This window comes from Melanotaenia boesemani, chromosome 8 (assembly GCF_017639745.1).
Source record: "Melanotaenia boesemani isolate fMelBoe1 chromosome 8, fMelBoe1.pri, whole genome shotgun sequence".
In the NCBI taxonomy this organism is placed as follows: domain Eukaryota; kingdom Metazoa; phylum Chordata; class Actinopteri; order Atheriniformes; family Melanotaeniidae; genus Melanotaenia; species Melanotaenia boesemani.
This window is the reverse complement of record NC_055689.1, coordinates 19,550,818-19,563,574: the sequence shown is the minus strand read 5'-3', so window position 1 is coordinate 19,563,574 and position 12,757 is coordinate 19,550,818. Positions and strand designations below refer to the sequence as shown.

Here is a 12,757-nt window from a genome sequence, read left to right as displayed (position 1 = left end):
AAGAAATGCTGAGATGGGAAAAGATGGGCAAAACTACACTGTCTTATTGATCAGTTCAATGAAAAAGTAAGGAAACTTTGAAAATGCATCAGAAAATGCATGCACAAAACAATCTAAAATGTTTTTTGTTGTTTTTAACACAGAAGAAGAAAAAAAAAAAACACATAAGAAGCATTTAATGACTCAGTTAAAAAGTCACGTGCAACACTACATATGTTCTATGCAGCTATGCTGTTGTTGACTCATATGCTGGAACAAGCAAAGTACATTGTTACTATGTAACTTTGGCCATGTAAATCTATGATGCTGAAACAGACAAAAACATGGTTGGTGTTATGAAGGTTCGTTGGTAGCCTAGCCCTGAAACTGCATCAGCGCAAACACTCATGTCAGCAGTAAACATCTATGAAAGAGTTAGGGAAATACCTACATTTCAAGAAGCAAATAGAAGAGAGAGGAAGTTAAACACCAAAACCAAAACACAATGACTTTTGTACACAAAATATATTTCCATATATTTCTGTGTCATCTGCAAGTTTCTCTTGTTGCTTACTTGGACATGGCGCCCACAGAGCTGGGGACAGAGGCCAGGTAGTTACAGCCGAGGTTAACCTCTGTCAGGGTGGGGATGTCACAGATGGCCAGCGGAAACTGACCGAGGTGGTTGTTGGACAAGTTGAGGCTCCGCAGACGAGAAAACCTGGAGAAGAGAAGAGAAGAGAAGAGAAGAGAAGAGAAGAGAAGAGAAGAGAAGAGAAGAGAAGAGAAGAGGTGATTGAAGAACATCGTGTCTTGTAAACATTAATAGTACTGAAGAGCATAACATATTCATGAATATATTCATGTACTAAAGCAAAATGTAGCTGACATATATTTATTTGAGTGAGAAACACAGTTAGAGCCAAGACACCCACAAACAAAGCAGTCTTAGTAAGGCTAAACCTTCGCATTTGATTGTTGAGCAAACAAGAACAGCATGGGTGTTTGTGTTATTCATTTAAACACCAGAGACCAGTGGCATTCATAGTGCCCTCCCATGGCACACTGCTGACCTTCACAAGAGTTGGACTCTATGGGAAGAGGGAGGCAAGAAAAGACTAAGTCTAAAAGGCTAAATTTCTGTCCTTACTTATCCATCTACACACATACACACACATGCCCAGCTATCAATTTTCATGGAAAGCGCAGTGTGCCATATTAGTGCTGCACACTGCAACAGCTGCTTGTGCTGGCACTGCTTTTTCACGCTATGCACACTCACGAATTACACACACATTCACACAGTAGATCACGATGATGGAGAAAAAAGCAACAGAGATGTCAAGGCTATTGATTAGGATGGCTGAGTAAGGGTGACTCCTTACTGCAGCAGGTGGAGAGTATGTGGGAAAATGTCATTTCACCATTAAATCAACCTCTCCAAATAGCTGAGTACGGCTCATCCCACCTCCTCAGACTCTTGTCATGTCTGTGTCATGCTTTGTCATTCTGAGCTACTGTATATTATTCTCTTTACTCTCTACTCCCTTACTTACATATTTAAAGCAGAGCCACTCATTTTTATATGGTCAGTGGATCAGCTGTAAGCAACATACTTAGTTCATAGTTGTGACCTAGAAAAATTACAGGGCAGATGGAAGGTTTTCATAGCAGTTTTCCAGATTTTGTTCTGTTTCAGGCTCATAATTTTCCCTGTCACCACAGAATACTCCACGATGACAAAGCTAAAAAGAAAATTAAAATTTATTTTTTTTATTATTGTTATTGCTATTTTTAACAAACATGGAAGACAAGAATATCTCATTTACTTTAGTATGCATGCATTCATGCATCTAAACTGGCCATAAAACACAGTAGTCCGAATTATTCTAAACTAGAATAAGTTAGTAAACAGACGTGTGGAGACAGTTAAACTAGTCAATGGGTATTGTCTCTTTTGTGAAGATGAAAGAGCCTCACAGAGTTCAGGTCTTCAGGGATGCTGTACAGAAGCTATTCCTCACCAGAACATACATGACAGTGCACAGGGAATAAAAGAACATTTCTAAGAAAAGGTGTTGCAAGCATATTGGATTGTTCTAAAAAGGAATGGCTTTGATTTAACAAAGTACCATGTAAAGGGTCTCGAAACCTGTGCATTTATGCCTATATCTTAATAGTGTCTTTCACTTATTGTTGCTCATTATTTTCCACCAAGTCCCCTCATTAACCCTATATCCAACTGCTTTTGTTTTCTATTAGCAACAAATCATCAATAATTTTCTGCCAAATGAGTAAAGGACTAAATTATCCAGTTGGCAACTGAGGTGCAGATGTTTTTCTGAGAAGCGGTTAGAAACCTAAACAGACCAAAAGCGAGTCAAAATTGAGGTTATAATCATGTGAAAACAAATTTAAAAAGTTTGCAACTTGTTCAGCTATCTTCAAATGTTTTTTAGCTTCCTGTTGTAAGGATGAAGCCAAAAAAGGCCACAGTCATCAACTTTATATGAAGCCATTATAAGAAGCTGCTATCTTTTGGCCTCTGATAATATTAATCATAATACAGGTTGCCAAGTACAAAACACCACATCAACAAAGTCAGAAACTAGCTGGCGAACACTGCAGATCATCTAGCAGGAAAAAAGTCAAATATAATATTGAGAAACTGGTGAAAGGCAAGTAAGGGGCAAAAAAAGAGCAATTATTTATTAGGTGACAAGTTAGTAACAAAATCAATGAATACGTAATTCCTTTCACTTAGCCTTGAGCCCTTACATAACCTCTTGTATCCTGAATTTTGTTTCAACCACTCCACAGTTTCCTTTATTACCCTTTCTCTGACCTTGTGTTCCTCATAACTCTCTAAATTATCATCCATATGTAAATAAACAGTACAAAGGTTAAATTGAATTCATAGAACTTCTGCCATTTCCCTCTGTAAGAGGTGACCTCTGTCTCAGAGAGAGATGCATACTGGGAAGACAGCCCCATCCCAGTGGAAAGAGCTAGTATCCAAGACAACTGATCATGCATATCTGATTGGCGAATCACCCACCAGTTAGTATTTGGCAAGAGAGAAAAGGGTGAGAAGGGCTGAGGTATGCAGCAGGTTCATACATTCCAATTCTCTTGGAAGAATAAAATACACCATGACCCCATGTCAGATGACAGAGAAAGCCAGCGTTTATATTCAAATAAAAACAAATTCTCACAAGGTAGTCCACATCAAAACCCATGCACTACATTCATAGAGACAGGACACAAAGTAGTTTTGTTCTTGACGGCAGTTCTTTTGACAAAAGCATCTCATGGGAAAGTAAGTACTCAAGAAACTCTGCTGCATGTTTCTGTCAAAACCCTTCTATTTTCAGCTAAACTATTCATCTCTTCCTCATTACTGACCTCATTTTCTGTCATGCTGGGTCAAATGCGGATGAGCCTACTTTGGTTTGGCAAGGCTAAATAGATGCTATCTCCCTTGACCAGCAGGGGGGCTGTGCGACACTCATTCAGATTTAAAAAGTAGTTATTCCCTTCACATCATTTTCTTTTTAACACCAGTCATTATACCAGGGATTTAAAAAATAAAGATAAATAAAATGACTGTGGCAGGAAATCATAACATCCTGACCTCATTCATCATGACATCACAAAAGCATGCAAGATTATACATGCAGAGCCACACAAACACAGATTCCTGTCATGCAGCCATCTTAAAATGAAGAGGGAAAAAAAAAGAAAAGAAAAGTGACATACTGAATTAAGACTCTGAAAGCACTGACCCCAAATCAGGAGCCTGCAGCCACAGTTTCAGTCGCATGCATGCAAGCAACTCTTCCTCTCTCACACACTCTATTCTGCACGTAATTAACAGGCAGGCGTCAGATACACACAATTCATTTGTGTAAATGGTACAATTCCTCTATCAATAATCTTCATAAAACAGATGCTCTGACTAGCATGCAAGTTTATACATGAGTACACACACACACGACTACACATACAGTATACAGTATCTTGCCTGTGGTTTTTTAATCTGGGACCATGATAAGCATGCAGCAGATGGTGCCCACAGAGGAAACGAGTAAGGGAGGCCAGGCACATTAAAAGCTTCCCTGCAGACGCATCTATCCCTCTGGGCTAGCCTGGTACAGCCCTGGCTAGCTTCTTTGGTTGTTGTGTGCCAATGGCGCAAGTCCTAGACTGCTCAGGTCGACAGCTTGCAAATTGCTGGCGAAAACTAAATCTGTCCACACTAACCATCCATGGCCTGCTGTTTCTAGGAATACCTCACTGTGACCGCGTATTGTCTGTCAGCTCATCGTACAGCAGCCTATCCTAGGTCTTGTCATGGGTAAGTTATACGAAACTCTTCTAAATATTATCTTGCCACAAGTTTCATTTAACCCCAAACCAGTCCATCAAAACCACTCATGACTTATGACTCATGATTTTTTTTACTCATCCATCATTTCTTCATCATTACTTCCTTATTACATCCTTCAGGATATATATTGTAAGACTGGAAAAATAAAATAAAATAAAATTTTATTCTTCTGTCTGGCTGGAATTAGTAGGTGGACCAACTTGCTTGAACTGATTTAACTGGTAATGAGCTAGTTGACCAACTCTCAGCTCACAATGGTCATGCTGGTTAATTTCAACTGAATTTAAGTGGTAAGAGCAGCTGCTGGTGGCTGGTCAGATGTCAACTACCAGTTCAAATTAGATATCCCAGCAGGAGAAAACAACAGCAACTTTTTTGCCAATGATTGTGGGGTTATTTTTTAGCTAGAAGCTCTAATGGCAAAATTATCCATATCTACCAGCCGAAAAAAAATCCTTTAAAAACTACAGTTTTCACCTCAAGATGGGATAGTGAGTCACTGCATGCCAAGTTGACCCTAACTTCAAATAGACTATAATGTCCCCACCAGACCCATCCAAGTACCCTTTAAATGAGTTTTGAAGCTCAAATATTTGAACATTGTAATGAAAGAATCCAGAATCCTTAAATCAAAATCCTTTATTCTTGATAAATCACTCCTTTGAAGCCAGATGTGTTTCCTTTAGTTTTATGACAGCATCGTACCTCTGTAGCTGTTGAAGGCGCTGGTCTGCAGGCAGGAAGTTGTGTTTAAGGTTGAGGTGGGTGAGGTCGTGGCTATAGAAGAGATTGGATGGAAGATGTTCCAGACTGCAGCAGGATAAATCTACTGAGTTGATTCTCTGGGACACCATCTACATGGAAGTGGAGATGAGAAGAACAACAGTGAAAAAAAGAGAAAACAGGTACATGGAGTTAAATAGGATTATCTCAATCACACAGGACTTTACTCGCTTTATGGTGTGTTTCAGGTTTGACACTTGGGGTCAAATGTCATTAAGTGTCAATCTTCTTAGGAATAGGAAGTCGGAAGAAGTCGAAGAAAAGCCCAAGAGGTTAGTGACCCAACATTTTCATTTTAACATTGAGTAATCTAGTTAAATGCTGATTCTAAGGGTAGAAAGGATGTTGGTCATTTGGTGATCACGGAAACATGAGCAGCTATTTGAATTGAAATGACAGCATACTGGATACGTCTGCCTCATCTTAAAGGAGAAATCCTGTCTGTGAACTCAAGCCTTTTATAGAGGAGCTAGCTTGAGGCTCAGCAGTCACCACTGGAGCACGTGCTGCCTCTACTCAGGCTTCTATTCTGAGTGGCCCTCTGGGTGCCAGTGACATGCATGTCCCTGTTAATATTTAGAAAAGAGGTTTTCTGGCTGTGGCCTACTTGAGTTCAAACAGGAGACAGAAGAAGGAGACATGGGAGGTGTTTATGTGTGTGAATCCACCAAGAGACACTTGAGTTAGTAATTTTAGATTGGACAGGGGCAATACACAATTACAAGAATAAGTTTGCCAACCTTATTGTATTACAAGGACTTCTAAAAAAGTGGTCTGAGCTTTAAGTTACAACTATGAACATACACAATATCACAATACTCGTAATGCACAAGAAGATATTTGTTTAACTCCTCCCTTGGTACAACATCTCAGATGGGTTGAGAATGACTTCAGCTGAGAGTCAGTTCAGTTGTTGATTGTAGTTTGTGATGTTGCGTCTGTCAACCTCTACTGTCGTGTAAAACTGAATGGTAAAGTTCTTTCTTACTTTAATAAATGTAAGCCTTCCTCTCATGAGACAGCAAAACAGCCATTATACTGCCTCCATCATACTAGCTGGTTGGTAATAAGTTTTGTTGCTCAGTTATGTTGTTTTCAGGTGTCTCTTGAAAGCATTGTAATTCAAGTTTTAGAGATTTCTGCAAGTGTTTTGCCATTGCTCCTGTTTTTTTGTTTTTTTAAAAAAATCTATTTCAAGATTGCTTGCTGTACTCTTGCAGTGATCGTTACAGGACACAAAGTTCTTGGAAAGGTATAAACCAGACAAGAATCTCCCGCATTTGTAAACAGCTTTATTATACTGTATCGATTGGTGATCTTCCAGATTAGTAGAGTAGCCATTCTTTTTAAGCCTCCACATCTCTACAATATACACCTCCTATCTCATGTCCTTAATTAAACCTGTGACTCCTAGACTCTCTTGGTAAAGTTTACACAAAGGTTTCCATATCTTTTCCCTGCTTGCACTTTTAGTAACTGCTCCAATAGTTAAATAAAAACATGAAACATAACTGTAGTTAGTTAAAAAAGTGTCAATTATGGCTTTAAGTTCTGAAAAATGGTTGCTTATAGGAATGAGTTCACAAACATTAAAGAGTTCACAAATATTTCCACAACTATATGTACAGTTCATCGCAGGAAGTAATGAGTAGTGTTGTTAAGCATTTACTAATATAGAATGAAACTGACAAAATCTGTCTTTCTATGTAGCACCTAGGAAGCACGTGCTTTTGTTCTATTTATCTCTCCCTACAGTAAACCTCAAATGCACACACTCACACTACCTTTGCAGCATGTCTGTGCCACCGAAGGTGCTCCGTGAAGCTGTCAAAGCTGACGTAGTAGGTTTGACTCTGAGGCCCTGCTGAGCTGAAGGCCAAACAGTGATTGTGCTTCTTCACCTCCTCCACCTGTAGCCACAAAGACACAAGAGTGACATATGAGTTTGAAATACTGACATCCCTGACCCCACACAGAATATAAATGACAACTTCATGCCTATAGAATCAAAAAATAGGTGTAAACAAAACGGAAAGGAAAAGCTGAAATATGAAAGTCTCAAGAGATTAGTTCTGATTCTAAACGGATGTGAGGGAACAAAATAAGACATTAAATGCCTGCAAGACATAAATTCAGTCAAATAGTACGCTTAAAAACATGCAAGGCACACATAAGTTTACAATAAACACATGTGTCATGGGATGAAAAAAGGGCTTTTTAGACACTCAGTCACTCTTAAGCATATATTCTCTGTGAATGAATAGCTGGCCGGTTTGAATAGAACACTAGCACGCAAACACACAAACTCACCCCATTCAAACACATGCAGAGTCACGTGTTGTGTGTGAAATGTTTAGAAACTGGGTGTGGTGGGGTATGAAGTGTCCTTTATATCAGGAATACAAGTAGATAATGGTTTTCACAAGAGAGCTTATTTTGCAGATATACACGCACAGCAATAAACAGATCAAGGTCAAAAAAGCAAGAGTGATATCAGGCTAACTTGAGTTTATAGTGCTCAATTACAAAAAACATTTAAGCGAGTCATGACTCAAGATTAGAAATGAACAGAACATCTTTGCTGATTGCTGAGAATACTTAGTAAAACCTGGCCTAATACGATTTCATTCTGACCTAAAATCTAGCTAAAATGAACAAAACAGGCAGCATTACAGAATGTCACATTAAAGGACAAACAGTTGTTTAAGGTGACATGTCGTCACTGCACTGGGAGTCATTTCTAGAGGGTAAACAGACTGACTTTATCAGGTCATTCTCTGGTGATATGACATTTGGTTTTATGATCTAAAGCATAAATTATGAAACACGCCCAATAAAGGCAAGGATGACAAGGTAAAGAAAAAGACTGTGTGACCCTGTTGTATTTCTGTTACTGTGTGACTTTAACATACTTTTCCTCCAATGAGCGGCAGGATGTGCATCTTTCCTGTCTGGCTCTCCTTGACAGAGGAGACGATGAGGCAGGTGCCGCACAGGATAACTTGCCGTCTGGTCCAGCGGTTGACTGGTAGCTGGAGCTTCCCTTTCCGAACGTTGTAGGTCCCCGACAGCTGTACCCGCTCTGAGCTCTCAACACTTTGGGGCTTACCTGTAAAAGAAAGAAATTTTGTGTAGTTAGAACTAAAAACCTAATATCTATTAACATATGCCTCCATATAAATACAGAAAACAGTTAAACTGTTACTTTTGTGGTACTAGAAGCCTTAAAGTAGCATTTGTGGTGTAAGCAGTACTAAACAATCACAAATACAAACAAATAGATAAAAGATATCTGTTATTTGCATATCTGCTGTTTATAGCAAAAATCCAGTCTGATGCCTCAGAGTCATTTGACTATAGATGATACAAGCTACTGTTTGTCATGCCTCAACAGAATTTGAGAAGGGAACCGGTACTGTTTATTTTAAATTACCATCACTGAATAAAATCAGCTTAATGACAGCAGAGTTTTAGTATGCAACAGGTATGCATTGTCAAAAAACATATAAAGCCAAACAAAGTGCTTCACAGCTTATGTCATCCCCACCACACAATCACAACGGTGGGGATGACATAAGATTTACATTCAGTAAAATTGCCAGCCTTGGATGATGTCCTACTTTTGCAGATTGATTTGAATAGTCCAGATTTACATTCATAGTGGTGCAGCCTAAATTAATAGACTCAAATTCAATACCAGGTGCACCTCTTCTAAATGATGCTCTTGAACAAGCTTTATTCAGCTTTACCCATTTGCCTGTCTTTTCTCTTCGCCTGGTCCTATCACTTCACCGCCACCCTGCTAAACCTAACAGTCAGGTTGCTTATCAGGTGTTCTGTCAGGCAGGCTGCGTTATCATTCTGTCTAAACATCCACCTGCTTTCTGTCTACCTCCACCTCCGCAAAACCTCCCTGGGCTGGCATGCACTGTTCTCCTCTGCCATATCTGTCCAACTGCCTGGCTTTAGATTTCTCTATTCTATCTATAGATTTTGTATTTTGTGCTTAGAATATGTTTAACTTCATTGTTTCATTTGGCCAAGAGATCCTTGCCGTGGTTTATTAAGTTTTTCTCTCTAAGTGACAGATGGCCAAAGAAAATGTCTTGTGTCCTGCAGTTTGATCTGTTGTGCTGTCTCCCCCACACATATTTCACTCCACTCTAAACAGAGCGAACGAAGCAGGGAGGTGGGGGGTTGGTAAAGAAAGAGTCAGTAGGGTAAGCAAGTGTGAACTTGCTCACGCTCTCATAGTTTTAAATAATTCAGGTCTTTTACATGCTGACTGTAAGACTAATGTAGCATAGTAGTGTACTGCGCACTGCCTTAATACAACAAACCAGCACGCAGGGTTTCTCTGTCCAGAAGTGGTTCTATATGAGCTGATGTGGGGTTAAACCTGAGGTCCTACAATATTTTCACTTTTTTACTTTATTTAACAGTTAATTTAACTTGCTGAATCAGAATCAGGAGTGTCAATAAAAGAGATCCATCTGATTGGCTGTTCAGCACTGTAAATTCACACTATAATAATTTGATATTAACCGTTCTATTTTCAAAGCATGAAATCTAAATGTTTAATAAAAGCACTGATGTACAAAGCACTCCATATGATGTGTTAGTTTAAATGAATTCACAGGCTTATGAGTCTAAACACTTTAAAACACAGCGACATGAGCTACAACCATGATGAATGCTAAAAACCAAAACTCATTAAGACCTGACTGCAAACATTGCTGTCTTCCAGTTTCCCCTGTTGAATAATGTATCGACTACTTCTCTCTTCTGTACAACAAAGTTAAGTTTACTTAAGCAGGTATAGATTGTACGACCTAGCAGGGAGATGAACTTGGTCATTGAAGTGTGTTCAATAGCATATTTTTCTTTTTCCCAGACTCAGGCACCCTAAAGAGACACAGCAAGGGCCCATTCAATTCTGCGGTTGGTTCAGCGTAAAAGAGGTTCAACACATAAACATCAACTGACCCCTGCACTCTCTTCTGTGGTTTAAACTAATTGTGCATTTACAACACAATCAATAGTCTGGCTTGAAAAGGATATTTAACAAAAAGCCAAGTATGTAACATAAAACCAAACTGGTAAATGTAGATGTCTGGCTGTGTTGGAAGCTTTCAACATTAAAAGATGAAATATAGAAGAGCAAATGTGAAGCGCAGCACAATGTGCAAAAATGTAGGACAACTCACAGATGTGCTGTTGATCATAAAGCCAAATATGCTAGCCACATGTCATATCTTCCCAACAACATGCATTACATAACACTGCAATTTAACATTGGTATTCATCCCATATGAAATGGAAAATTACACTGGATAGATCAGATAACAATATTTACAAATGAAACATTAAGTTGTGAATAAATGTAACTCAGGTGGATTGTTCTGGCAATGCTAATGTAAATATGGCCTCATAATTTATACAGCACAAAAAGTTGAAACACCAGTATGTAGGGTATTTTATATGGCAGTGTAGTATTATCTATTACCTAAGGAGCATAAAAGCACACCTTTCTGTCATAAATTGTTTCTGTGTTCTGGCAGTCAGTCTAAATTTCACTGAAACATTCGAAAGCCAGGAATCATAATTTAGAAGTAAATATGAATGAATATGAATGAGCTGTCAGGTTATGAAAGAGATCTGTAATCCCTCATTGTTCTTATGCTGCACATGCAAGTTCAGGCATAAAGGCATATTCATTCAAACATCTGTAAAAAAGATATATGTAAATACGTATAGCCTTGAATTCCCCTCCCTCCTACTGTTGATCTTCAAACTCATTTAATTGCACTTCTGAAACAAGTGGAGTGTGTAGGGAACAAATGCAACCGCAGGATTTTATCACTCTTTAAAGGGACATTATTACCAACATCCACTCTAGAGGAAAAGCTACTCAACAACTGGGCATTTCTGTTATTATGACAGTGTGTGCACGGTGGTAGAGGTTCTGGCTAGATTACTACAACCCAATTATCATCTGGATTAAACCATTGGTGCTCAGTAGTAATAGCAATACTTCATGCATAACTTGATAATTATTATAAGGTAACATAATTACCACTCAATTACAACTCATTAGTTCATTAATTTATTTGGAATATAAGATGACTACTACTATTGGAAGAGTGCGACTAGTTGTACACATAAACAGCTTTACAAGGCAATTTTTCATTTTTAGTTCCACATAAGCGAGAAACACGAACGAGCAATGAAGAAGATAAGGTGATGAGGAAGTTAAGTTTAAAAAGAACTGTTAACAGATCTAAACGATATGCAACGATGAAACACGTGATTACTTCACACAAACTGTTGCTTGAGTTAGTTTCATACCAAGAGCAATCTGTCCACCAAATGCCATCCATGTGATATCTTGCAAACAGACAGACAACCCAACTGGGGTAATGGAGCAGACTGGTTCCCCTGGTCCCTTCTAACATGCAGGCTGGCAGAGGTTACCAGCAGTAGTGCATTTGCATAACTGAGCTTATGAAGAGAGTATGTGTTGCATTAGACAAATTATTCACAAGCTTTTAGCCTCAATATGTCACATGGGTATATTCTTACTATTTTTAGGCCTTTTGTTGGAGCGTGCTCTCTCCCACGCAAGCAACACAAATCTCAACTTCTCTTACCACCCTTCAACTAATGTCCATAATAACAAACAGTCACAGTGACAGAATGTCACTGTCTCCAGATGTGCATCCATCTAATTGCCCCTAAAAGACTAAAAATTTAATTTCAGGCAGAGCAATACTTGTTCAGACTGATTTTGTAATAAGGGTAAGCTGCTATGACCATCTGACATGGATGTGGGATGACTGGATGGAAACACACTTTTTAAACTAACCACTGCACAATGAAGGAAACAACAAGATGGGTGGGAGTCCCACGTGAGCATCCTGTTTACAGGAGAGGGCCACAGAAAATCAGGATCTCCTGGTAACTCTGCAGTAGGGAAAGGAAATTCTAGGAGACATTTGCCATATTCCAAATGCATGAACCATATACCACCTACGCAAGAAATATTTTGAGCAGTGACAATGTTACTCATGGTGGTCAGTTATACCATAATCTATGGGGAATGCACAAGATGTAATTTTAAAAATAGTCAGTGACTGCAAGGTGGGTGTGCTCATATAAAGAAGCTGGTCTATTCCTAGACCTACTGTATAAAGGAGCAGGAGTACTACAGTATCACAGTGTGTGTGTGTTGTAAGCACAGATAGTTTCCTTCCTTCCTTCCTCTCCCCCAGGCTCAGGAAATAACAGTTACCCTATCCACATTGGGCTCCAACACTCATGTGTGCACCCCAACTGCTTTACCACAAACATATATACACAAAAACTCACAGGACCATTAAACAGGCATCTTTCATTAGTAATCCATTTCTTTTAAAGATAAAAAGCACAATCAGTGATCCTTCCAAACAAACTGACAGGCCAACATGTATGGAAAATGAATCAGTGGTTTATCTAATTTATTTTGGGATGAAGTTATTATTATTATAGTAGCTGTTTCAATGCTATGAGTAGGAAATAACTTAGTTTTAGTTTATATACAGTTATATTTGATATACTTAACATACA

At 38.8% G+C, this 12,757-nt stretch overlaps 1 protein-coding gene across 1 annotated transcript in view; it reads right to left on the bottom strand.

Moving 5' to 3' along the window:
* phlpp1 (PH domain and leucine rich repeat protein phosphatase 1) overlaps positions 1-12,757 on the bottom strand; it is a 52,169-nt gene that overhangs the window by 9,754 nt on the left and 29,658 nt on the right. Inside the window, exons 2-5 of the mRNA XM_041992043.1 lie at positions 8,065-8,261; positions 6,937-7,062; positions 5,075-5,223; positions 554-700 (exon numbers count right to left, since the gene is read on the bottom strand). Of these exons, the coding sequence (XP_041847977.1) occupies positions 554-700; positions 5,075-5,223; positions 6,937-7,062; positions 8,065-8,261 (619 nt within the window). The remainder of the gene's footprint in view (positions 1-553; positions 701-5,074; positions 5,224-6,936; positions 7,063-8,064; positions 8,262-12,757) is intronic.